The 27,288-nt window shown below is 49.7% G+C and overlaps 1 protein-coding gene across 1 annotated transcript in view; it reads left to right on the forward strand.

Annotated features, from left to right (window-relative positions):
- Lhpp (phospholysine phosphohistidine inorganic pyrophosphate phosphatase) overlaps positions 1-27,288 on the forward strand; it is a 96,728-nt gene that overhangs the window by 21,713 nt on the left and 47,727 nt on the right. Inside the window, exons 3-6 of the mRNA XM_021167621.1 lie at positions 894-1,047; positions 8,147-8,210; positions 9,115-9,207; positions 17,006-17,097. Coding sequence (XP_021023280.1) covers positions 894-1,047; positions 8,147-8,210; positions 9,115-9,207; positions 17,006-17,097 — 403 coding nt within the window. The remainder of the gene's footprint in view (positions 1-893; positions 1,048-8,146; positions 8,211-9,114; positions 9,208-17,005; positions 17,098-27,288) is intronic.

Here is a 27,288-nt window from a genome sequence, read left to right on the forward strand (position 1 = left end):
GGGGGGGGCTGTCTTAAAGGTAGGCCTTTCTCTGGAGTGTACAGGATTCGAGCAAGCCAGCCCTGCTGAGGTAATCCTCTCCTTCACAGAAAGTCTGTGTAAAGCTCCTCTTGCTAGCCTAGAGACTCATCATAGTGTTACACGTACCACTGTGCTCTTGCTCTTAGCCATGTAGGGAACATACCACAGTATATTTATGCCTGGATATTTCCCAGCTTCAGGTCTGTCCTAGGGTTTCTGTTGCTGTAAAGAGACACTATGACCATGGCCTTTCTTTCTTCCTTCCTTCCTTTCTTCCTTTCTTTCTTTCTTTCATTCATTTATTCATTCTTTCTTTTGTCTTTCTTTCTTTTTGAGACAGGGTTTCTTTGTATAACCCTGACTGTCCTGGAACTTACTCTGTAGACCAGGCTGGCTTTGAACTCTCTGAGATTTGCCTGCCTCTACCTCTGAGCACTGAGATTTAAGACGTGTGCCACTGCTTATAAAGGAAAACATTTCATTGAGGCCGGTTTACAGTTTAGAGGTTTGGTCCTTTATTGACATGGTGGGAAGCATGGTGGCACAGAGGCAGACATGGTGCTGGAAGAGACAGCTGAGGGAGCTACATCTGGATCTACAGGCAGCAGGAAGAGAGTGACATTGGGCCTGACTTGAGTATTTATAGCCCATCCCAAGTGACACCCTTTCTCCAACAAGGTCACACTTACTCCAGCAAGGCCACACCTCCTAATAGTGACACTGCCTATGAGCCTGTGGGGACCATTGTCATTCAAACTGTCACAAGGCTGTTCTGAAATACATTTTCTGCCAGGCAGACCTGGCAGAGGAAGGAGCTGGGAGTAGGCCTCATGCTGGGCTTGAGGTTCTGTCTTTCTCTCTTGTCTTTCCAGGAGTCCGCTCAGAATTTGATGACATCGATATGTCCAACCCAAACTGTGTGGTGATTGCGGATGCTGGGGAGGCCTTTTCCTATCAGAACATGAACAGAGCCTTCCAAGTGCTAATGGAGCTGGAAAACCCCGTGCTCATATCCCTGGGGAAAGGGTGAGTCGGCAGTAGAGGGAGTGTGCCGGGCAGCTCTACCCTGTGCCTTGTGTTCTCTGTGCTGGGACCAAGTAGAGACAGCTTCAGACAGGGTTTGGGAGTGAGCACAGGGGCTCTCCTTCCTCCCTCGCCTTTTCTCCTCATTCTTCCTTTTTTTCCCCCTTTAATTATCTTTCCAGAGCTGTCTGACCAAGTTTCTGTATGGATCTTGGGCCAGGAGAGGGATGCGGGCTTCAGCCCTGAGGAAACCTCAAAGGCCAGGTGTCAGCTGTCCAAAGTTTATGGTAAAGGAAGCAAAGGCCCCCTAGCACTGGACGTAGCACAGGATGATCAGGAATGGTTCCTAGGGATCCTTGATATAGAAATAGTTGGACTTTGGTCTGGGAGGATGCTCTAGGCTGGGAGCTGGGGGATGGAGGCTGGGGGATGGACGCCTTCTTTATAAAGTTGGGATTTGGTCCCCATGCTTTGGCTGTGGTTTTAGTATACACCTGAACACCATACCAGTCAGCTTTGTCACTCCAGCGATACCAGAGGTAAACAGAGGAGAGGGAGGCTCACAATCTCAGAGGCTTCATGGCGCCTTGCTTTGGGTCTGTGGTGAGGGTGGCTTTCATGAGCTGGACTCATCTCCATGGAGGTTGGTGAGCAGAGAGAGAAAGAGGAGGAGTCCCAGTATCCCCTCAGTGGGCTCCCCCTTTAGAGACCTAACTTCTTTTTACTAGACCCCACCTCCTTAAGGATGTACCACCTCTCCACATTGCCATCAGCTGCGGACCAAGCTCTTGGGCCTCTGGAGGACAGCCAGGATGCATACTCTGGCACCATGTTTTGTTTTTTTGGTTTTTGGTTTTCGTTTTTTTTTTTTTTTAAAGAAAGCATTGCTGACTTAACATCCTTCTTTCTCCCTTACATTATTTTATTTTTTAATATGTCTTTATTCATTTTTAATTAAAGGAATTTTGTTTGTTTTTATTTGTTTCACAACAGGGTTTCTCTGTGTAGCCCTGGTTGTTCTGGAACTCACTGTGCAGACCAGGCTGACCTTGAGCTCAGAGATCCGCCTGCCTCTGCCTCCTCCTGAGTTCTGGTGTGCACCGCCACCACTTTTTAAAAACTTTTATGTATATGAAAGTTTTACCTCCGTGTATGTATGTACACTACATATAGGCCCACTCCTCACAGAGGTCAGAAAAGTGTCAGACTCCTTGGAAGTGGAGTTTTGTGAGCTACCATGTGAATTTTCGGAACTAAACTCAGGTCCTCTGTAAGAACAAGTCTGCTGAACTGCAGAGCTATCTTTCCAACCCTATTTCCTAACTGACACAGGGTCTGGCGCACTCCCACACTGGCCTGAAGCTAGTTACTGTTCTGTATGGTTCGACTTCTGATTCCCTTGCTTCAATCTGACCTCGGGAGTTATGGACATGTGCCATGGTAGCTAACAAAGCAATTTTCCCCCTCAAGGCCTTGTCCATGCCAAGTAAGGCTGGACCACTGAGCTATAGCCCAAGGCCTGCTAGCACCTTTCCTTACCACATGCTCATTGAAGAAATTTAGACATCTCAAAGCCTAAGAAGAAGAGAAAGGTATTTGCAGCCTCACTGCGTAGCACAGACACCAGTATTTGAGTGCATGTCCTCAGATGGATGCTTACAGATGCATACATTCATCTGGTTTGATAATTGTGAAGGATGCACACTTCTGGATGTATCTGTGAGGGTGTTGTTGAGAGGTTTAATCGAAGAGGGAAGACCTGCCCTAAATGTGGGCAGCATCCCATGTACGTGCGTCCTGGAGTAAGAGGAAGGGGGAAGAAGGATGCTGACTTGGTACCAGCATTCACCTGTTTCTCCTTCCTCGCTGTGATGCAGTTTGACCTGGCCGCTTCATGCTTCCCCACCCCGGCATTCTGTGACCCTCAGACCTTGAGTCTGTGTTTCCTTCCCTTCTTAAATTGTTAGGTATTTGGTCACAGCAACAAGAAAAGGAAACTCATGTGGGAGTTGGCTTGACCTTGTTTTATAAGCTGTAGGGTTTTTTTTTCTTTCTATTTTCATGTGCGTATGTATATGTTTTCATATGCATGGGCACACACACACACACACACACGTCCTTATGTCCTTCAGGCATTTATATGAACTGGGGTCCTGTAACTCCAGTCCTCACCCTTGTATAGCAAAGGGTTTACATACTGAGCCATCTCCCCAGACCTCTTGGCCTGTTTCTTATGTTCAGCAAACAGTAGCTTGTGAGTGACTTTGTACACAGCCACCAGATATCTCTGTGACACAGTTATCCATCTTGGGAGATGATTTCCAGAAGGTTGTGTATGTCTAGCCCGGTCAACAGAAACAGCAACCCAGGTTCAGAATCTCATACGTTTCGGGTTGTATGATGCTTTGGAGTTCCTGCCCAGCTTGGAGGCAGCAGGGTATCCTGCCGGAAGTATTTCCACCCTGTGCTTTGGTGACTGGGCCCTCGTGCCCACTGAGCTAGGCACGCTTGGACTGCTTAACTCAGTGATCTGGACCCTGTCCTTGGATATTTGAGTTAGCAAACCTGCACTAGAAAATGTGCATAATGAAAATGTAATATTATAGGTCATTTATGTCAGCTCATTTTTGTTGAATGCAGCCTCATCGTTGCTAGGGGCTATTCCAGATTACAAGTAGTGTCTGAATAAATGCATTGGTGGAAAGGATGGTGAAAATAGCAATCGCTTGCTCTTGGCTGGGTGAGAATTTGGGCACACTCAGCCATGGGTAACACTCATTTGGTATGAGTGGGGACTCCAGCCCCCTAGACTCTGACTTGGGTGAAAGGTGGGGGGTTTCAACCCTAGGGAAAGGGCTCTACAGCTTCCTGAGAGTGGCAGCCTCTCCAGGTAGCCCAGAGGCCCAGGAAGAGCTCCTGTCACTAGAGTCAAGGCTGGAGTGGCCTCCCCGAGGGTGCGAGGAGGCAGGATGCCCCTCTCCTGGAAATGGAGTGATTTACATTTGGCATCTGTGCGGACGGAGAGAGGGAATTGGCTTTGTAATTTCTCCTGTCATGCCGCGCCATCAGGAAATTAAGCTGTTTACTCTGCAGGCTATGGAGGTTAATGGCTCTTCTGGGAGAGGTCAAGTGGTCATTTTGCAGGGAGGCTGCACCGAGGAATCGGAAACGGCAGGAAAACGAAGCATAAAATCTGAGCTGACTGCTCTTCCACTGTGGCCTGCGTCTCCAGTAGCCACAGTGGCCCTCAGTAGCTGGAGGGCTCCCCAGGCCCTCCTGCAGTGGGCCACACGGTGCCAGAAAGAAAAGAAGACTATATCCTGTCACTAGTGAAGGGACATACATTTAAGATGCCTGTTCACTATTTCTCTTAAAGTGTTTACGGCCAACAGTTGGCTTCAGGTAGATTTTTGATTTCCTAAATGAATAGGAAATAGAGAAATTGTGGGCTCTATAAAAAGCAGCCCAGATTCAGTTTAAAAAAGTAAGAAAGAGAATGGGCAGGGGTGAGTGGGGAAGTAGCTTGTTGGTAGCATGTGTGGGACTCTCGGCCTTGGTTCCATTCTCAGCACCATATAAACGGAGGTGGTGGTGCACCTGTAGTTCCAGGACTTGGGGGTGGAGGCAGAAGGATCTCTTGTGAGTTGGAGGCCAGCCTGGTCTACATAAAGAATGCCAGGCTAGCCGGGCTACATAGTTAAGAGCCTGTTTCAAAAACAAGCCTCTGCTTGTTGAGAGAGAAGAGGAGGTGGGGGGCAAGGTTTCCATTTTGATTCCTGAGAATCCATTTCCTGTGGCTCAGAAGGCCAGGCTTTGGTGAGTCCAGATAACCTGAAGTCCTTTTTACTTGCGAATAAACTTCTAGATCTGGGGCCAGCAGAGCTGTGGTTCGAGGACTCCTTGGGGGTGCGATTTCTAAATGAGAGGGGCCTGTTTCCATCCACCCAGTCTCCTGTATCCTGTATCCATCTGTCCCCAGGGCAGCTTGGAAACCCCCAGAATCCTCGGCTGAGAAACAGCTGTGCCTGTTCCAGTTGTGTTGTAGAAGTTTCTGTTAGCTTCTCTTAGAATATCCTTCCTTTCTGAGCTGAGTTAGGTCTGTCCCTGCTCTGTCCTCTGCCCAACCCACCTCTGCCCGCCCTCTCCTTCTCCTGGGAACTTCCTCTGAGCAAGAGTTGAAGCCTCTGGGCCCGTATCCAAGGAAGATGGCCCATCTGTGGGTTTGGAGGTGGCCTAGTGTGACCATCAGGTGCTCTGGTGATCCGAAAGTGCTCCCTGGGTCTTCGCATTCCTTCCCCTCGCTCCGAGTGAGCCGCCTCCCCTCAGGACACAGCTTGTCTCTCTGTCACTTACCCGCGCAGCTCACCATCTTTGCTCTCACAGCTTCTCTGTGAGTCTGTTTGCATCTCTTCTATGCTGGGAGGCAGGGTGCATGCCAGGTGCCAGGTCCCAGGTCGTGCAGGTCCCTGAGCCCTGCATAGAGTCTTGGACTGAGACTAAGCCACCTGCCACCCAGACAGTGCAGCTCCAGCACCAATGGCTCCCTCTGCTGGACAAATACTGTTTATCCTTCTCCAGTTCTTTGAAGCTCTGGACCTGGCTAAGGAAATAGGCATTATAGTTTATTGTAACAAAAGAAAAAGCTGTGTGTGTTCGCATGCATGAATGCCTGGGTATGTGCGTGCGGGCCTGCCTGCCTGTGTGTCAGTAAGTGTAAGCATGCTCGTGTTAGGGTAAGCATGTTTGAGGTTACAGGTGTGTGTGTGTGTGTGTGTGTGTGTGTGTCTGTCTGTCTGTCTGTCTTCCTGTGTCTGCCTGCCTACCTGCATGTTTGTTTATAAGTGTAGGTGTGCTCATGCCAGGGTGTATGCATGTAGAGGTCACAGGACAACCTCGGGTGTCACTCTTTATCTTCTACCATGTTTGAGACAGGGTCCCTTTGTTGTTTGCCAGGCTGGTTTCTGGGGCTTTGCCTGTCTCTGCTTCCCATCTGTCACAGGAGTGCTGGGACTGCAGACACATGGTACCAGGCCTGGCTTCATGTGGGTTCTGGGGAACTGAAGGTCCTCATGCTTGCTTGGCAAGTGTTCTACTCACTGAGCCACCCTGTCAGCCCCAAGAAGCCTTTTAAGAAAAATTCTTCAGGGCTTCAGAGATGACTTAGTGGTTAAAGTTGTTGGCATGCAAGCAAGAGGGTTGGAGTTTGGATACCCTGAACCCACATAAATGCCAGCTGGTGTAGCAGACTGCCTGTACTTCCAGGCTGGTAGAGACGGGATATTCTAAGAGAAGGCTGGCTTGCAAGACTAGTGCTATGAGCAAACCCTGAATTTGACTGAGACACTACTTCCCCCCAAAATTACAGTGCAAGAGTGGCTCAGGGAGCTTGACACTTAGCCTCAGGCTTCTGCATGTATGTGCACATGCACCACACATACATGTCACTGCTCTAGAGACTGTGGGACTAGAGGATGGGGAACGAGTCAGACTAAAGCCACATGCAATTGCCTACGTTATTCAGAGCATCCGACAATTTATACTCTGAGGGTTAAGAGAAATCACATGAGTAACGTTTTCATGAGTTTGAAAGCTGCGTACAATCATGAGAACAAGCTACATGTGGCAAAAATGCATTCTCCATAGAGGCTTATCAAGTATAGCTTCAATATCTAATTGAGTAACAACAGCAAGCAAGCATGAGTATCGGAAGTAACCTCACTCCTAGGGGCTCTACCTGGGAGGAGCACAAAACACTTTCCAAGAATAATTCCATGTTTTGAAGAAATTGAGGTCATAGAGTCTTGTCTTGTTTTCTTGGCATTTTCTCACAAGCACTTAGAATTCTCACAGGACTCCATTCCTGGACCGTGTTCCAGCACATGCACATGGAAAGGTGAAAAAGAAAAGACATTCATGAGATCGGATCTGCTATGTATCCTCAGCTGACCTAGAGTTCACAATCTTCCTGCCTCAGCCTCCTGAGTGCTGGATTACAGGAGTGACCCCACCAGGCCTGGGGCTTGTGTTATTTTACCACTGAGCTCCTATCTCAGGGCCTCTGTGTTAGCTCCGCGGGCAGCTATTTATAGTAGTAGTCTCCAGTCTTTTGGTGTTTGTTCTGGGCATTGTGTAAGGAATGATGTTGTTTATGTAGTGTGTTACTTTGCCCTAGATATGGGTGGTTTGATTGCTTTGACCAGGTCACAGGCGAGGAAGCTGAGGTCTCAAGGCTTACATAGAGCAAAGTCACTTTTAGAAATCAGAGAAGGAATTTCAGTATTGAAGACAGCCTACATCCCCCTGTTCTCGGATCCTCAGATCCGCATGCTGAGTCAATGTCCCCTGGACGGAGAAGGAAGGGAAGACTGACGTGGAGGGTCGGACTCCCCTACTAACTCAGAACTTGGATTCCTGTGCCATTTCTGGGTTTACAGTGAACCTCATCTCTAGAGGGTGATGGCTAAGCCACCTTCTTGCCTCCTTGGTCACGTGGCTTTGCTCAGAGAGCCCCAGAAATGGATGACTTTGCAGCCAGGACTCTTATGTACCCTGAGGGAGGCCTTGGTGGTCTGATGTGGATGGGCTATGGGCCTAAGCACTGGGGCTAAACCGAGGAACCCTCCGAGGAGCTGAGCCTGCTCTGTCTCTGGGAGGTTGGGAAGACGTTCTTGTCTCAAGGAAGCAGCTGGTGCCGTGAAACCTGGCACCTTGCCTGACCCCAGCTAACAGGGATGTCGAAGGCTGCTGTGGAACTAATGGAGCGCTCTCCTCAGGCAGCAGTTAGGGGTTAATTATTAGCAATTAGGGAGTCAGCATATGCTCTGGGGGGCTGCCGTCCCTTCCCGGAACACGGGTCACTTGTCTTCCTCTGTGTTAGTAACAGGATCCATCTGTCCCCCTTGGGTTTCTGGTTAATCATTGTGGTAGGGGTCCCTACAAGGCCAGCAGCAGGGGGCTAGTGGCTGAATTACCCATGATGCCCCACTGCCACTGGCCCTCTGCTTCTGCCATGTGGCCTCCGTCGGTTACTCTCAGCATGGCATCGGCACTGGCCTGCACCTGTGGCTCTCTGTGAACCCCCTTCCCTTCTGCTCTCTTGCAGACGCTATTACAAGGAGACCTCTGGCCTGATGCTGGACGTTGGAGGTTACATGAAGGCGCTCGAGGTACCTGCCCTGGTTCTGCCCCATGCCCTGGCTTTCTGGAGAAGATGGTGTACTTTATAGACAAGTAGCCTTTCATGTTTCTGAGTGGAACGTCCTGTGTGGGGCTTGAACCACACCCCTGTCTCCTCTGTGGAAGTAATGGAGGTCTCTCCTCAGGCAGCAGTTAGGGGTCCATTATCTTGATCATCACACAGTCATTATGTATGTGTGTATCATCCCTCTGACCCCCAGCCAACCTCTGGGTGCTCTTTCCCAGCATCCTCTTCACCACTCTGACTCATGGCTTTAGTGTCTCTGCAGATCACCTGCTTCCTTCCCAGCCCCGTAACCCCTCAGGCTGTGTGTCCTTCCCAACTCCTCTCCTGAGATGACTTTCCAGGTTATAAAGCCTTCTGTGTCCAGAGAACCTCCAGAGTCCACTGTGACTGGCCTGTCAGTTACCCCTGCCCAGATTCCTGCTAGACCATGTCCCAGCTCTACAATAGTAGCAGCCCCTGTCCACCTGCACCCAGGCGAGAAGGGTGAGCAGGTGGGTGGATTGAATCCTAGACACCCTTAGGAGGGCCTTTGATCTACTTGGAGGTGGGTAGCAGGGAGAGGCAAGAGATGGTTTTGTAGCTGAACAGGCAAATGAGAGCCTTGGTCTCCTGTCCCTTGGGAGACTTGTGTCTCTGCTAGGTAAGGTATGCCACTTGCTGTGGGCAGTCTTGAAGTAGGCGGCAGAGCTGGAGGTAGGTGTCCTAAGCATTCTGGGCAGCAGCCTGTGGTGGGGTTGTGAGCTGCTTGCCTGTGAGAGGGTTTGAGTCCCATGGCATCCTGATCATCATGAGGCGGTCAGTCTTTCCACATGTGTCTACTCTCGTGTTCCTGATCTGAAACTCATACTGTGTCCTCTCTTTGCCAGTATGCCTGTGGTATCAAGGCTGAAGTGGTGGGGAAACCCTCCCCTGAGTTCTTCAAGTCTGCTCTACAAGCCATAGGGGTGGAAGCCCACCAGGTAGGCACAGCAAAATTTTCTTTCTTCTTTACATGTTTAGAACGACATTTACTTATTTACTTACTTATTTGGGGTATGAGATTGTGTGGGTTCCAGGAACCAAACTCAGGTTGACAGGATCAGCAGCAAGTGCTAACACCCACGGAACCATCCTGCTGGCCCTCGTTTCTCACCGTGAGGAAGGAGACAGTTCTTACCATGCAGCCCAACACCTGGGCTCTCTTAAAATAGTCCTCTCTTTAAATTGTTTTTTTTTTTCTTTTAAAATACTAATGCTTTCCTTTCTTGCTTTCTGTGTGCGTGTACATGTACATGCATGTACATGTATATAAGTCACAGGCACACATGTGCCACAGTGTGCATGTGGAGGGCGGAAGACAGCCTTGGTTATTAGTGCTTGCCTTGCTCTCTCTTTGAGAGCTTATTCGCTGCTGCAGATGCCAGGGTGGCTAACCATTGAGCTTCCAGGGATTCTCCTATCTCTCCCTCCCATCTCAACATAGGAACCCTGGCATCATGGATGTGTAGTACTGTGCCCACCTTCCCATGGGTCTGGGGATCAGAACTCAGATCCTCATGCTTGTATAGCAGGCTCCTTTCCAAGTAAGCCCCAGAACAGATTTTTTTACTCTCTTGTTTTTTTGTGGGTTGTTTGTTTAGATAGGGTTTCTCTGTGTAGCCTTGGCTATCTTGGAACTCACTCTATAGATCAGACTGGCCTCTGCCTCCCAAGGACTGGAATTAAAAGCTGTTCCACCCTGGCCTGGCTTTACTGTCATTATTTTTTAAATAATCTCAGACCTATTGTATCCTTTCATATTACAATATTTCTTTTTAAACGTGGCATTTTAGCACAGCCACAAAGCAGTATAGCCCCAGGCAATGACTTAAAAAGTTCATAGAAAGATGGCCAGTCTCCTGGCTCATTAGTATCACAAGTCAGAAAGCATCATCTAATATGGATGCTGAAGGAGAGAAGTAGCAGAGGATCGCAAGTGTTCATGTGGAGAAGCTGCGACCCTCGTGTTCTGCTGGTAGGACCGTGAGTTAGCAGCACTGCTTGCTGGGAGGGAGCCTTTGGTGGAGCTTCAGTGTTAAATGAGTCTACTGTGCGCCTTAGCAATTGTGCTCCTGCGTGTAGCCCATTAGCTACACGAATGCGAGATAACAGGGACGGGGATTCAGATGACAGCCACCATCACTACCTCATAGGGTCTGAAGATGGCAAGAACGAAGCCGTAGGTTTGAGTCTCACCACCACAGACACAGTCTCCTAAAACCATTTAGAGATGTTCGTGGCAGCTGTATTCACAGTACCGAAAAGGTTGAACTGCACTCAGATGCCTGCCTGTCCCCCATGAATGGGTCAGCAGTGAGTATCCCCTTCATACAGGGAAATCCTAAACAGAAGGGATGAACCATCACGAATGTCACCTTACGACTACCTGGTCTCCCGTGGGTGATAAAAGTGTTCTAGAGCTTAGGCTGGTGCAATAAGTCACCTCGAGCCAAGCCTGATGACAGGCCTCATGGGGTGGAAGGAGGGAACATGTCCTCCCACCGCCGTCTGTGTGATGTGGTGCACACCTGGGCTTTGTGCCTAGCCCTTGGCGAGCTAATGCAATCTGAATTTAAACAGTACCTGTGTGTACTGTCCTGTGCCGTTCTGTCCTGGCTCCAGCCTGCTGTGTTGCTGAAATGCTTGCTAGAGTTATTTGAGTACCTGGATGTGTACACATTATAAGACAAGTTTCTCCTGACTACGTGCATGCACAAGTAAGAACCCCTGGCTCTGTATTATCGTTGCTGTTTTTTAATGAAAATGTCCCTTGAAGGGTGGCAGGCTGCTCAGGTGCCAGGTTGTGGCACACCTTGACTGTTCTGAGCTTCCCTAATCAATAAAGTCTTTACTGCCATTCCCTTGGTAATGGCTCTGCAGAGGTGTTTTGAGCCTGAGTTCCAGTGGCGGCAGTCCCCAATCCAATTTCCAACATATCTTTCCCAAACAGCCTAGAAACAGCAGAGGGCTGGGCTGACCCCAGATAATTGGAAACTCAACCCGCTTAGAAGTAACAGGCTCTCTCTGGGGTCCAGAAATCTGGAGAAGAGCAGCAGCACACCTTACCCATGACTTCTAGGAATTCCCAAGGCTGTGGTGGACGCTTCCTGCACATTGGGAAGGTATTGCAACCTCCCTGGCCTCCACCTGCTGGGTGTGGTGGCACCACCCCTGTTCCCAAGGTGTGAAGTCTCTAGGTACTGCCCTTCGGAGAACCACTGTAACGGGCAAACATTGGGACCTAACTTTGATCCCCAGAACCCACATGAAGGAGGAAGTAGAGAACTGACTCCTCGAGTTACACACACACACACACACACACACACACACACACACACACACGGGAAAGTAATTGACGGCTGGTGATGGACTCTGTCATAAAAGCGCTTGTTCCATAAACGCCTTTACTCAAAGCACTGACAATCTGAGTTTGATCCCTGGAACCCACATGATGGAAAGAGATAGCTCATTCATGCAAGTTGCCCTTTGATCCCCATATACACACAGTGACATGTTCATGCCCACTGCCTACCATAAAATAATAAATAAATTAGCATTTTTAAAAAAAGAGCAATTGAGGGACAGGCTTGTAGCTGTCTATAGCAAACTGCTGTAAGACGGAGCCTGTGTCCTGCATTTACTCCTGTTTCGAAGGTCAGTCCCATAAGAGTTGGGGCATTCTGTGCTTCTGGTGGGAGTGACCACAATTTGAGGGTTGCAACTTTTCCCCTGCAGCCTTTCCAGTGAAGCCTCACTGCTGTGGTCGCTGAGCCCTATTCCTGGCTGTTTTCTATGGGGATGAGGGGTGTGTGTGTTTAGAAATCCAGGAGAGCAGAAGCCAGGAATGGATCTAGCCCAGCAGGACTTGAATGCTTTGGCCCAACATGGATTCCCCAGCACCACAGAGTGGGAGGGTTAGAAGTCCCGGCTGAGACACTCTGTGAGGAGTCAAGCTGCTTCCAACGCCTTCTGACCTATGGCTCTTAGGAGGGTTTTGTCCCCTAGAGCTTTTTCTAGTAGAGTTTATTTTCTTCTCACCAAAACATAAGTTCAGGGGCTGGAGAAATGGCCTCGTGGTTAAAAGCACTGGCTGCTCCTACAGAGGACCCAGGTTTGGTTCCACCCCCACATGTTGGCTCCCAGCCTCCTGTAACTCCAGTTCTAGCAGAGCCAATGTTCCTTGGGCCTCCTTTGGCTCCTGCACGTACGTACATAATGCACATAGACTCACACAGGAACACATACACATTAAAAAAAAAAAAACCTCCTGTTTATCAAAGGAGATCAAAAATTTCAGAGAAGTACCAAGAAATAAAGTCCACCATTCCACTATCCTAGAATAATGCAATTTGAGCTTTCTGATCTTTTCCCACATACATGAATAATCCTCTATCTGTTTTTTGAAACTTGATTTCCCCCTAATAATCTTTTGAGAAAACTTCCCTTAGTGCTTATTTAAGCAGTTTTGTATAGTAATTGTTGTGACTGTGTAGTATCTCACCATATGTACGTGTATACTTATATCTCTGTATTTCTGTATATACATATATGCATGCATATATATTATCATTCCCCTGTTATTGGATTTTGGGTTGCATCATTTCTTCTTGTATATAACCCTGGTATACAGCTTTGTAGTGCATATTTTTGTATCTTTGTTGTTATTTTCCAGACACTATAAGTAAGGTTGTAACATATAACACTTATCCTAGTTCGGAAGGGTTGTGTTAGGTTGCCCATCTCTCCACATTTTTATCAACACACTTGGTGTTTTGTTTTGTGTTGTGTTGTTTTTGAAGCATGGTCTCACTCTGTAGCCCTCGGTAGCCTGTAATTCCCTGTGTAGACCAGGCTGGCCTTGAGGTCCATCTCCCTCTGCCTCGAAAGTACTGGGGTTGAAGGTGTGTGCCATCATACCCAGCTTCCACCTACCAATTACTGGGATTTTAGGAGTATGTCACTGTGTCTGGTTTACCTAGCGCTGGGGACTGTACCCAGAGCTTCTGTATGCTGGCCAAGCACTTTCCTAAGTAAGCTACATCCCTGACTCAATTTTTCCTTTAAAAAGGAATCCAGGGCTGGAGAGATGGCTTAGTGGTTAAGAGCATTGCCTGCTCTTCTGGAGGACACAGGTTCCATTCCTAGCATCCATATGGTGGCTCCCATTCCAGAGGATCCAGCACCTTCTTCAGGCATCCATGGGCTCCAGGCACAGTGACACACAGACATTCATGCAGTCAAAACACCCATACATGTTAAAAAAAAAAACCAAACAAACAAAACCAAAAACCAAAAACAGTGATCCTTGGCTTTCGCCATGTTAGTCCTTATAAAAAATGTGTTAGGCCATGGTGGGCACGGCTTAGCAAGTGTCACCTCCAGGTTTCTGAGGTACCTGGAAGCTGGAGGTGTAAATATCTCTTGAGGACTCTCCCTGTGGGTTGTGTACCTCACCCCCACCCCTGCCCCATTGGGTCCTTCCTAGCCATGGGAGCTTACTCCTTGCTCTGCGGAATCCAGGGAGAGCTGACAGCTCACAAGACGTGGGTTTTCTTGGGAAGCCCTTAGACCCTAGAAGTTTCCAGCCCCTGTCACCCGTTAGGCTCCACTCTTCTGAGCACCTGAGCGGGTGAAGGATCGGAGAGCGGATCTACTGTTTTTGGCCCAGACTAGCGTCTACCTCACTATATAGCCAGGGATGACTTTGAACTTCTGATCCTCCTGCTCCATCTACCAGGATTCCAGGATCTCAGGCGTGCACTCCCCTGCCCGTTTTATGCCTTGGGGGGTGGGGGTGTTGAATGGAGGCCTTCATACACTCTAGACAAATGCTTTGCCGAGCGACCTGAAAGGCCCAGCTAGAGTCTGCTTTATAGATCCGAAGCACAGAATCTGTCTTGGATGGCGACAGCCCCCTGCAGCTCCCTGCATTTCTGGGTTCTCTTGGAGTCTAGCTGTTGAGTTGTGAATGTCTGTCTCCCCGCTATCACATCATAGAAAGGAATAAAAGCCAGGCCTGACAGGTAGAGGTGTTTTTTTTTTCTTTATTTCCCCCGACGGGGCACCTCTTGACCTCCATCTTCTTGCCAATGATTTTTTAAATCCTAAATGATTTGGCAATAATTGCTCCTCTTGGTGTGATTATTGCCCTTCACTGATGGTAAATCTGTAAATTCCCCAGGGTCCCGAGAGCATTTTGGTATGCGGAACCCACAAGCTGGCCCAGACAGGCTTCACTGCACATCCTGCTGGCTGCCCATGTCCAGCCCCAGTTCCTGCCGCCCTCACCTCTCCTTCCTGCTGCTCTGCCTCATGTTGGCTGGTATCATGTCATTGTCCCAAGCATCCATCCTGCAGATGCTCTTCCATGGGTGACAGCACTTCCTCTGAGGGATTAGGTGTTTTGTTTTGTTTTGTTTTGTTTTGTTTTTGTTTTCACATACCATCTCCCTGGGCTACATCAACAAATGCCAGCCCAAAAAGGTCCCAAGAAGGCAGTTTCCACTGTCCAGTTTTGTATGTGTGTGAATACACATGTGTAAGAGTTGTTTTGAGGCAGTATTTTATGCATCCAGGCTGACCTTGAACTCACTATGTAGATAAAGATGACCTTGAACTTCTGGTCTTCCTGCTTCTATCTCCTAACTGTAACTGGGGTTACAGGCACACATCATCCTTCTTAAGGTATGCAGTGCTGGGGGCTCGAACCCACAGCCTTGTGTATACTAGTCAGGAACTCTACTGACTGAGCTACAGACTCAGCCCACATGGACACAATTTTACTGTTCCCCGAGCCATGGCAGGTGCCAGGCAGGACATAGTAGTTGGGATTCCATTTGTAGGGAGCCCAGTCATACAAAGGTCCCAGCACCTGGATGACGGTGGATGCTTGAGTTGGAACCCTTGAGTATTTAAGGGCTGAATCAACAGTTTTAGGACAGCTGCCTGCAAGGGGGCAAGCAAGTCTAACCTGAGATGTGGCCATCTGTACCTGAGGCCACTCTGTGCAAGTTGTTGGGAAATCCCAAAGCTTTGGAGTCTCCTGTTCATGTGTGGAATGCCCCATGCTGCCCCATGACAGTGGCTAGATGCCACTGGCTGGCTCCTCCCAGATGGCTGGATGGTCTTCACACAGCTGTGTGAAAGTACATATGATAGATGCAAAGTAACCAAACGAACAAAACAAACAACTCCACTCAAGCTCTTAGTGGTGCCTTCCAACACTGTCCTAGAGAAAGACTCCATGTTTTCCTGTAGATGGGAATTGCCACTGGCACTATTATTTGCTCAGGATTTCTTTAAATTGACTCTTTAAAAATTGTGTTTTAAAAGATACTTTGGTTTGTTACTGTAAGTAGAAGGCCAGAGTGTACTGACTTCCCATAATATCTTTAAGAGTGAATACCGTATGATTATCTGGGGATATTGATGGGAATCAGTTTGGCACTGGTAGTTGTAACATAGCCGGGAAACACAGGAAGAGAGATCAGAGAATTATGGTAGGAATTTTCAAGTGTGCCGGTCCCTGGTGCCCCTTTGCCTCCAACTGCTGACCTTGCTAGGCAGTCCTCCTCTCTGCTTTCCTTTCCCATGTCTTCCATTGCTGTTTCTACTGCCCACCACCTTGACCTAGTCCTCTCTTCTCGGGATTGTCTTTCTAGTTTCAGGATCTATAATTGCACATGTATCTAAGTGGGTGCACAGATACACGCATGAGTGCATGAGTGCACTCGAGTGTGCGTCCGCACACACATAACTTCAACTTCAGATTCTGCTTATGAGAGGAAACATGCTATGTTTGCCTTTCTAAGTCTGGCTTGTTTTGCTCAGTGTAACAGTTTCCAGTTGTATCCGTTACAGGTGTCTCCAGTGACACCGTCACACTGGAGACCAAGCCTGCATGCAGCACACAAACCTTCAAGGGACACCCCAAACCATATCCAAACCATGATGGCTGCCTTTTTTGCTGTGTCCTCATGTGGCCTTTGCTGTGCTTGTACGGAGACAGTGGTGGGGTCTCTTTCTCCTCCAGTAAGGACCCCAGTCACATCTAAGTACTCACACCAGGGGTGGGGCTTTGCTGACTTCGGAGGACACAACTCAGCCCATGACATCCTCCCTACACCTATACTGTGAGAACACTGAAGGCAGGAAGTTGGGCTTGTCACCGGGCTTGTCACTTGATAGGCTGAAACCCTATCAAGTAGGCAAGGTGTGTGTGTGTGTGTGTGTGTGTGTGTGTGTGTGTGTGTGTGTGNGNGNGAGAGAGAGAGAGAGAGAGAGAGAGAGAGAGATTGATTTTGTTTTTTATAAGTCTCTCTTCACAATTAAAGCAAACCTTTTGACCCGGGGACTGTAAAGACTTGCCAGACACTGATTTAGTTTTCACAGCGCAGTCACCTGGTCACAAAGTGCAGCTGCTCTGTGGCGCCAGGTGCTCCTCATGGCCTCAGGTCACCAAATCACTGACGGCTGTGGATTGATTTCACGTTGCATAACTATATACTGGGGGTGGGGGGCGTGGGTATGGGTGGGCAGCAGGCGATATATTCAAGGTGGGTTGACTTTAAATCAATATAGTGACAATATTATCTTGTTTAGTTCTGACGATCATGGCTTTAAACATCAGATCAAGCAGTTTATTATGTCAAGGAAAAAAAAAAGAAAAGAAAAGAAAGATGAAAACCCAGGAATAAAACTCTCCTGTCATAACCTCTGAGCATATTTCACTACTGACAGGCCATCATGATTGGCGATGACATCGTGGGTGACGTTGGCGGTGCCCAGCAGTGTGGAATGAGAGCTCTGCAGGTGCGGACCGGGAAGTTCAGGTCAGTGCTCATGGCTGCTTCATTTATACCTGCCTTTCTGGGTACCCTCCCAGGGCAACTGCCTTCTTGCTTTGTTTCCAAACAAAGAGGTTTTTCTTGCTAAACAAACAGTGTGTGGACATCCACAGCTTTGTCTGTGGCTGGCCTTTGCAGGAAACCACTGTCCTTAACTGTGAAGGGGGTGAGGCAGAGCGGCCCTGGGTGCAGAGCCTGGACTTGGAAGCAGATGTGAGTCTGTGTGGAGGGTAAAGATGCATAGCTTCTGCTAGCCTAGGGCTGTGGCCGGGGAATCAGGTTGAGTTTGCCCACGTTCCTTTGGGCAGTGGGCTCAGAACCTCTGCAGTCATTGAGGTTACAACTGGCCTCACCCTGTCTGACGTCTTTCCTTCTTTTGTTCCACCTTCCCCGACCTGTGAGAAGCACAGAGCCCAGAGACACAGACAGTTCTCAAGGATACGCGAGGTCTGACGTTCATGAACAGTTGCTAGGAACTGAGCAGTTGGGGCTGCCCTGTGATGCCTGCCGTTTGCTTTGCCATTGAGGGTGTCTTATGTTTCAGCAGTGTCTTGCTTATTTATTTGTATATATTTATTGCTTAATAATTTTTATTATAATTAAAAATATAATTACCCAGTTACTCCCCTTTCCTCTCCCCAACCCCTATTTTATATTTTGAGATGGGCGTGCATGTAGCCCAGGCTTGTCTCAAACTTGCTCTGTGGCCAAAATTGATCTAGAACTTCTGAGTCTTCTGCCTCTGCCTCCCAAGTGTTGGATGATAGGAGTGTGTCACCACACCTGATTTATGCTGTGCTGCAGATCGAACCCAGGTCTCTGTGCATTCTAAGCATGCACCCTGCTGACTGAACCACATCACCAGCTCCTGCCTTGCTTGTTTTACTGGGTTTCATTGTGGCCACTGTTTTGTCAATGCTAGAGAGACTTGGTTATCTGGGTTTAAGGGATGGTATGTCAGTCACACACATCTGAATGATTATCTTAGGCAGGGCTAGAATCCACCATTGGCCTGCCTTTCACTCTGAGACTCATCCCGGATGAGAAACCTGAGGGAAGCCTGAGCTGAGGCCGTCTGTGAGCTCGGCACGAGGGAGGGAATCTCAGCCACTCTCCCAGGTTGGACATGCCTTAGAAGCCCCAATGCACATGAACTACACACTTCCTTTCTTCCCCAGCCTCTCAGAGGAGGATCTCAAGGCTCCACTGGTTATGTCTGGCCTGCGGAAGCCCTGCTCATAAGCTACAAAAGCATTCTTTCCAAGTGGCCTGCTTGACCCTTCCTGGTCTGCTCACACTGGTGTAACACAGTACCTTATTGTGAAGACAAGAAGTAGAGTCTCTCATATCTCTGAAGGCTGGGGTGTCATGTCAGTGTGTTCAGTGTCTGATTCCAAGATGGCTCTGGGTGTGTCTTCCTGCATTTTCAAAGGAGGAGGAATTGTGAATCCTAACGTTTGGTTGGAACAAAGAGCCCACTCCCCAAGCCCTTTTCATGAGGTACCTGTTGTGGAGATAGTTATTTGGGGGTTTCTACTCCACCCTTGATCATATAGTCCTCAAACAAAAAACACAAAACTTTTATATTTATATTGTGTGTGTGTGTGTGTGTGTGTATATGTAAAATAAGCCTTAACAGCCTGAGAGCTGGGCAGGTATCAACCATCTATGCTATTTTGTCTACTCCCCTGCCAATTACCCCGAGATATAACTTGCTGTGTTCCACCTGGGCTGCTCCTATTCCAATTGGTCTGCCCTCATGGCCATGCTTCATAACCCAGCTACCCCATGGCATCTTCTTTTCTCCTCTCCTCATGGTCTCTGCCCCAGACCCCAAGCCCAGGAACCAAGGCCCACCTACCTCTCTTCTGCCCAGCTATAGAGTGTAGGAATATTTATTCAACCAATAAATCAACAAGCAGGAAGTGATGTCCACTGATGGAGCTTGCACTGGAGGGAGAATTCTGTCCAGAGGGAGATCACCTCCTTGGTACCCACAAGCACACAGGTTTAGATTTTTCCTTTATTACAAAAATGGGATTATAATGTGCAGTGCACTTTTGTCTTGACTGTTTTCTGGCATCTTTCTGTTACTATGAAGTGTTGTCTAGTGCCGGGTCCCCCGCTGGTGTGGAGGGGTGGTGACAGTACTGCCGTGGAGAACTACCACTAGGCTTCCAGAAACTGTCCCCGTTCCACGGGACGGGACTTGTTTGGAAGGAAGCAGGTCATCCTTTGCCTGGCCGGTGGCAGAGTAAGAACCTTAATATCTGCAAAGGAGCAAATGGGTCACCCACAGTGAGGCCGCTCTGGCGTAAGAGGCTCAGTTTGTGCTGTTGGACCTGAGCATTGACGTGACAAGGGATCTAGCTCTTAAAGCCCTAGAGACACTGCCAGGTGTGACAGCCATGACACCTGGAGAAGTGACTTGTCCCAATGCGAACATGCAAGAAACACTGTTTTCAGAGACCAAGTAGGGAAAGCAAGCCCAGCTCTGATTCTCTACAGTGAAGACAGTTTGAAATGTTGATACTTCATTAGACTTGCTGTGAGAGACCCACTAGGAAATCAAACCTTAGCCCTGACCCTGACCGCTAACCCTGACATTCTGTACGTTACACTATTAGTGGACTACCTGGTAAATTGTAGTCTAATCCTAACCCTAACCCTAAACTTCTGTGACTGGAGGTGTGTGCTTGTCCCTACACTGTCCCTTCTCACTACAGGGGACACCCTTAAGTCATAGATGCACCCTCAGGTGGCCTGACTACACACTGATGTTTCTTAGCCCTAAGAGGAGGTCGCCATCCTAGCAGCCACGTTGGCATCCTGCCAAAGAGGGATCATAGCGCCCTCCCCCCAACCCCCCCAATTTGGCAACTCTGCTCCCCTGCGGTGTGCTCTCTGTGTGCCTGTGAACAGCCTCTGAATTCAGACAGGCCCAGGTCCCTTTCTCTCATCTTGTCCCTTCCATATTTATCTATCAGGTCAGAGGACCAGCTGTCAGTGAGGTAGCTTTACAAAAAAGGCCTGGCTGTGGGGGCCTCTGACCCAGAGCAAATCCTGAAGTGGGTCATTTGGCCTCACCCTTACACCAGGGAGGTCTCCTCATGGTGCCTGTGGATGACGCAGGCAGGGTCTGGTTTCTAGGCCATGCTTTTCTCAGAGGCAAACAGGAACTCTGTATGGCCTTAAGCTCCTGCTGTGCTCATGCGGAGCTCTGGAAGGGTCCTCACAGAATTCTCAAGGAAACTGTATCCAGGAAGGTCTATCAGAGCTCTCCCAAAATAGACTCAGTTGCCTGGAGTGGTGTGAACTCCCTACCCAGAGTGAATCCCAGAGGCTGGTGACTGTCTCACTCGGAAGAGCAAAGAAGGCTGAGTGCCAGAAACCTGAGTAAAAGGCCCAAGGTGTCAGCATTAGGCTGACACTGGGCTAACCTCTGGCCTGGCAGTATCAGACTCTCTCTGTACTCTGGCCCCTAGGACCTCCGACACTAGAGGCTAGTCCTATTTCCTGTTGATAAAGGGGAAATGGAGGATCCTAGAGCTCCCACTACCATCGTGCCACCTCCTGGCTGCAGATGCAGAAACGGAGGCCCAAATAGAGCAGGGCCATCAGTGTGGGGCTGTCCTACACTCACGCTCCACATGCTCTATGACCATCACCTTTAAGTCCTAGATTGTCATTGCTCAAGCAGTGGTCAGTGGTCAAGAACACAGAGCCCAGGTGGTGGCTGTGCCGAGTAGAAAGGAGAGGAACCAAGTGCCAGCAATAAGTGACTTTCACTGCACACCACGCCTTCAGGGGACTCCTGTGCCAGGACACTGTTGTAAGAGCAAATGATCTTTCAGGGTGCACTCGGCTTGTCCATGATTTGTGAGTTTGGGACTCCTTAAAAAGGGAAGCCATCTCACCAAAACTAACGCCTGCCGGTGCATGCCCAACCAGAACAGCCCTCGTGGGAGTGACTGGAAACACGACTCCGCCTGCCCCAACACAGCCTGGATGGCCCAGTAAGCGGACTTAGTGGCAGCTTCTATAGTCCCATGCTTTTATCTTGTCCCAAGCCTCCCTACGGCCCCCAGACACATCCAGAAAGCACTGCACACTTCAGACAGGGCTGCTCCAGGAAGCAGGGGGTGGTGGCTGTGACAGGTAAGGATGGGGCTGTCACGCAGACTGTCTTTACAGCACTCTCTGGTGCACGGTGGAGGGAGAGGCGACCTTATTTCACCCCTTGCTCATACCCAGGTTCCACATGTCAGCCAAAAGGCCGAGCTCCTTTCTGTATCCATGCAGCCAGTTGAAGCCCACTCCCCTTGCTTCTTTGTCTGGACAGGGTACTTTAAGTATTGGGGAGGGTGGAGCTCAGAGAAGACACCGAGGGCACCAGGTGGAGTTCAGCATCCAAGATACATTGGCCTTCTCTAATCTAGTCTCCCCTCCCCTCCCTTCATTGTCCTTTCTGTCCCATCCTTCCTGAGCCCCAACATCCACCTGGGCCTCATTCAGACCCCAAACAATCTTTCCTTTTCTTCTTACATGTACCACCTCCTGCTCTGGCCACAAGAGGGCGCTTTGTCACCAGGTTCTGGGAGAGTCAGCCCTTCCGGAAGTTCAGGACTTGAACACACAGACCACACTCAGCAAGCACATCAGGCCCCAGTGCACCCTCAAAAGCACTCACAGCCAGCCTCCCCATCCCCCCCGCCCCTTACACTCACATATTCACATCCATGCCAGCTCGCTCCCATGTATGCTTACCCTTCCTGCTCCCCTGTTGCTGTGCGTCTTTGTCACTCTGTGGTCTGACCACCTTGCTAGACTCAGGGCAGGCTGCGGTCTAAGGAACCACAGCAGCTTCTGTGACCCATGGAGGCTTCTTTTGTGTTCTTCTCCAGCTGGGACCTTCACAGGGGGAGAACCCAGAGAACTGTTTGCGTTCTGGGCTTGGGGTCCCTGTGACACCATAGTCCTTGCCCACTAAGTCCCCTGCTGTCCCCTTCTCATTCTTTCTTTGAGCCCTTTGTCATGTTGTGCTCTTCCACCCCTGTCTCCGTGTGTCCCCACCCCCATTCTGGGCTTTGCCTAGATTCTTTATGGCTTGCTTCCTTTATCATAGAATCTCAGTATCCTTCCACCAGCAGGGGCGCCACTGGCTCTGGGTGGGGAATAGAGAGGCATGGTGACTTTCCACACCATGTGGCAACACTAGCTTCCACCCCAGGCCTGTCTATACTCCAGACATGCTTTGCTCCAGGAGCTAGGGAAATGGCTTGGTGAGTAAAGCACTTGCCTTTCAAACATGAGGACCTGAGTTCACATCCTTAGTCTCAGTGAACATCTGCAAGCCCGGTGCTCCTACGGCGCGATAGGCAGACATGGGAGAATCATGGGAAGTTTACAGGCCAGCTAGCCTGGTGTCTGTGGCAGCAAACCAGAGACCCTGCCTTAACACCTGAGGTTGTCCCCTGACTCATACACAGGCACACTCCCACTCCCACCGACGAACACACCCATGTGCATACACAAAAAGAACAAAGGATCTCCCCAATCTTCTTGCTTCAACACAATCTTGGAATTTTCCAAAGAGATATCTTTATACGCCGTTCTATTCCAGAGACAGATCCTGCTCAGGTCTCTCTAGTGACTCCCAGAACTCTGGAGAGAGCCATGAAGTCCTCCAGGCTCCTTCATGCCCAGGCTCCGCCCTTGTTCAGTCATCTTCTAAGTGCCTAAGGTGAGAGTGCCCACTGATGTCTCTGTTCTCAGCCCCCCCCCACACACCAGTTACTAGAGGAGGACTAATGTACCTGTGTGCCACAAGACTTAGACGGCATGCTTATCTCTGCGCCCATGTGCGTTCGTGCAAGGTGTGAAGCCCTCTCCACGCCACCTGGCTGCAACCTTCCTTACCTTTCCCCTTACTCCTCCTACCCCCACTGTCTCTCCCCACCCACTACTCCATGAGCTGTGGTCATCAGACAGAGCTACAGAAGCGTCCCAGATGCCCCATTCCAGCCTCTCCCTGAGTGTCCGTCTGTCCAGGTGGGCAGACTTGCCTGGGTTGGCCTGCTGGTAAAGGCTTTAGGAAGGCAGTGAGATTTCCTGACTTCTATCTCTTTTCATTTTATCTGTTTGGTTGGGTTTTTTTTTTTTTCTTTTCTCTTCAGTCTCCTGTGTCTAAATTATACAGAGAGCCTAGGCAGGAATGGGGCAGTGCTTGACAGAAGTGTCGGGCAGCTGGGGTACCATCAGCCTGCAGGGCGCTGTGGGGCTGCAGTGGGTCCCCACCCTCGAGGCGTCTGATGTCACTGAAGAGATGGGCTTGTTGGCAGTGGGCTTGGACTCGGTGTGCCACTGCATGGCAGCCCCGAAGGGTTCAGATTACAGAACCAAGACGGGCCGTTTCAGGTTTTTCCAGGCTGTGAATGCCAAGTTCCAGTCCTGCCCAGCTCCCTCAGAACCTGAGGGCCACGGTAAAACCCACAAGCCTCTCCCCATGCTGTGTCCTAAGCAGCTCCTTTGACTCTTCTGGACCTGGGAAGGTGGTTATCCTGCCTTAGAATCAGAGCGAGATCGGTGAGCGCTGACCTCTGACCCATTAAAGAGGGAGGCTCAGCTCGGGGAGTCTGAACAGTAGGCTGCTCTGGCCTCAGTCTTAATCACATCTTTCTGTGAGCCTCTACTACCTCACAGCTGGGTACCTTTATTCTGGAGTGTACCAGGAGTCTTGGCTCCCGAGGACAGAGATGCTCATGGGCAGTAGCGTTTCCGGTAGTGTGTAGAATTTTTGCTGTCCTTAGTAGTTTTTTCAGGGGTGGGGCGGGACAGACTGGAGAGGAAGGGGTTAGCCTTCTTGGAGCCTACTAGTGAAGAGGAAGCTGAGTTTTTCCACGTGAAATAGTTTAAAATAAACTTCGAGGGGAACTCAGACAGGGCTGCTGCAGCCAGATGGAGGAGCCTAGGGTGTGTGTGTGTGTGCCCCAGCTGGTATCTCAGCTCCTGCAGCCCTGACTGAGGAAGCACCCTGCAAGCCCAGTGGACTGTGGACAGGAGATGGGTAAGCCAAGGCTTCAGGCTGGCCCCTGGAATGTTGTCCTGGCTGTGCTGGAGACTGCCAGGTGGTTCAGATTCCCAGGCTTCATGATGAAAACAATCAGCCAGCTCTTTACAAAGAATGCAAGGCTCCTGGTAAGCCAGGAGAGGAGCCTCCTAGCTGCTTCCTGTAACAACCCTAGAAGGTAAATAGAGTGAATTATTTAAACTCAGTGGCCTCTGGGTTTAAATAATTCAGATTCAGGAACAGTAACAACCCCATAGACCCTGGAGTCCCCGTGAGAGTTAAGACCCCACTTTCCCCTTCTTTCCATCGCTTTCCAGCTGCCGAGAACAGTCCAGGGCACATGATGCTATGAGGTACTCCACGGAGATGTTGGACATCAGACCACTCACTGCCCCAGTGGTGGGGTCCTTTTGACCAGAAACAGCTTCCAGTGGTACCATGAATCAAGGCCCAGAGAGTAGGTGGCAGGCATGCCCAGCCTGAAGCAAACTCGTGCAGTTGGGAGGTAACAGATAGCTATTGCCAGAGCAAGGCTCCGGGTGTCACAGGTACCTCCTCTAACTCAATGCCCAGCTCAGGGCCTGCAGCAAACTTGCACTGCTCCAAAGCTCGGCTATGCCCTGGCAAGATGCCATCCCTCCCCCATCCCTCCAGGTCCAGGTAATCAAGCCAACTTACTGAGGTGCTTACTGAAGTTGAACCCCCTCATCTCTGGACCTCTCTTGGGTTGCTCTCCCCATGTTCTGAGGGAAGTTGCTGCAGCAGGCAGCTCTGGAGCAGCTCTGTCCCAGGCACTGTGTACCCTGGCAGTGTGCTCAGCTCGGTAGCCATGCTTCCCATTCACCTTGGCCGTTCCTATGGGTTTTCTGCTGGGGCCTGGGGCTACGCAGGCTGGGCCTGCCATAATCCAGGAACTCATGGAGATGTTTTCATTACTTTTGAAACCAGAAGGAAAAAGTATCTGTAGTCATTGCAGCTCAAGGAAACTCCTAAGCACGAGTCTGGGGCTCTTGCTGTCCTGCCTGCTCTGCCCTGAACCTTTCAGTCCCACATCTGCACCCTGACCTCCCTTGACTTCCTTCTACCTGCCCTTACAGCTGCTGTCCATGTATATGTGGACCTCAGCACACGGATCTTTCTGTCCCTCTTATCCTGTAGTTCTTACGGCAGCCGTGATGGAGCCACTCTGTGTTCAGGGTCTACCTAGGGTACCCTCACTGCCACCCAGTCATCTTAGGATATAATGCCCAGATACAGGTCCTTGTCTGAGAGGTGAAGAGGAGAGAGAATTTCCCCCATCCCATCCAGTACTCTGCAACCCAGGGGTCAAGGCCATATGCACTGGGGATAGGTCACATACCCAGAGAGGCAGAGCCTCCTCACTGGAGGACCTGCCTTCCTATAGGCTGTGTGCTTCTAGCTGACCCAGGGTTGACATTCCTGTGACTCCAGGGGCGAGAAGGTCTGAAGCCTTACCAGGGCTGAGAATGGGGACGACTGGGAGCAGGGAGCCCTTCCTGGGTTCAGTACCCTACTTGAGAAGGGAGAGCTGAGTAACCAGGCCCTCTGCCACGATGACGACAGGCTGTGCTCCATCCGTCCCCCATGTCTTGTCAGGTGGAGGGTTCTGTGGGGCCTGCCTAGACCCAAGCCAGCAGCCAGACAGAAAAGCCATTTCCTGCCCTCAAGATTCCATTCCTTCTTCCTGTTTTCACATTTAATAGATGCTGCAGAGGTTTTTTTTTTTCTCCTCCTCTTCTTCTTCTTCTTCTTCTTCTTCTTCTTCTTCTTCTTCTTCTTCTTCTTCTTCTTCTTCTTCTTCTTCTTCTTCTAATTCTTCTAATTCTACAAGAAAGGCCTGCTCTTTAGAAAATACAGAAAAGCACAGAGGAAATAATTCACAACCCCATCTCGCTGAGGGAACCCAGTTAGCATTTTGTTCTACCTATTTAAGAAGCAGGAATAACAGAAAGACATAAAATGCTATTGTTTATAAAATACAGTTTTGTACTTAAAAATCGTATGGTATTTGCGCATCACCAAATTTCTGGGGGCGTGAATGTATCCTGGCAGGTGTACTAGTGGTGGGGGAGTGACCCTGGGGGCTGCCAGCGGCTGTGTGTGCCCAGGAAGTTTTGAGCTAACAGAGTGAAGGGGAGTTTAGGTACTTTGTCTGGCCTGGGAACTGAGCATACCTCTCCCTACCCTGTATGCCAGAGAGGCCTCCAACCCCCGTACAGTGCAGAGCTGGCTCTTCCATCTGTGGTTTCGAGGAGGGAGTGGAAATCCTTCACTTCTTGGAAGTCAAGGGTGGTGGGGAGACTGCTCTCACTATGAGCCTTCATCTGAGGACAGTTCTGTGTACATGTGCCATGTGCCAGCCCTGATTGGAGATGCAGCCAATCCTAGAATTAACCCTCTGTGGTGTGGCCTGTGTCTGGCAGCCCTGAAAGCCCAACACCTGATGTGGGTGCCCCTCAGTTGCAGTATCAGTCAGCTTGATAATGAAAAAGTGCTCCCAGTATACACCCAGCTGTTCGTGGCCCCTGGGCTGGGGGTTTAGGTCAGAGGACGGGTGTCAGAAGCATTTTGTTTGCTGTAGGCAGGGCTCTTCTCATACTTAAAATAATACAACTTATTATTTATGACATGTAGCAAAAGCACACAGAGCCCAGATGCACACAACTCTGTAAGTTAATGAACCCACTGGCCCTTCCAGCATCTTCTACCCTCCACCCCTCAGATACTTCTTCCTGATAGCTAATAGCAGAGAGAGTTTTGCCTGTCCCAGGACTTTCTATAAATGGAAACAAACCGTGTGTGCTGTTCTTTCTCATAGTTAGACTTTTAAAGGGGCTTCTGTCAGGCTGGCAATCAGGCCTCGTGACACCATCCTGCTGTGTATTGTGGGGAAGTCCCCCCGCCCCCACTTGCAGAAACTAGGAAAGAGTCACATGCAAACAAGAGCTTCTTCTGGGCTGCATGGCATGGGGGCTGTAGCCGTAGGACAGTGGCATGGGGCTGTAGCCATAGAACAGTGGCATAGGGGCTCTAGCCATAGGACAGTGGCATGGGGGCTGTAGCCATAGGACAGTGGCATGGGGGCT

The sequence above is a fragment of the Mus caroli genome, chromosome 7 (assembly GCF_900094665.2).
Source record: "Mus caroli chromosome 7, CAROLI_EIJ_v1.1, whole genome shotgun sequence".
NCBI lineage: Eukaryota > Metazoa > Chordata > Mammalia > Rodentia > Muridae > Mus > Mus caroli.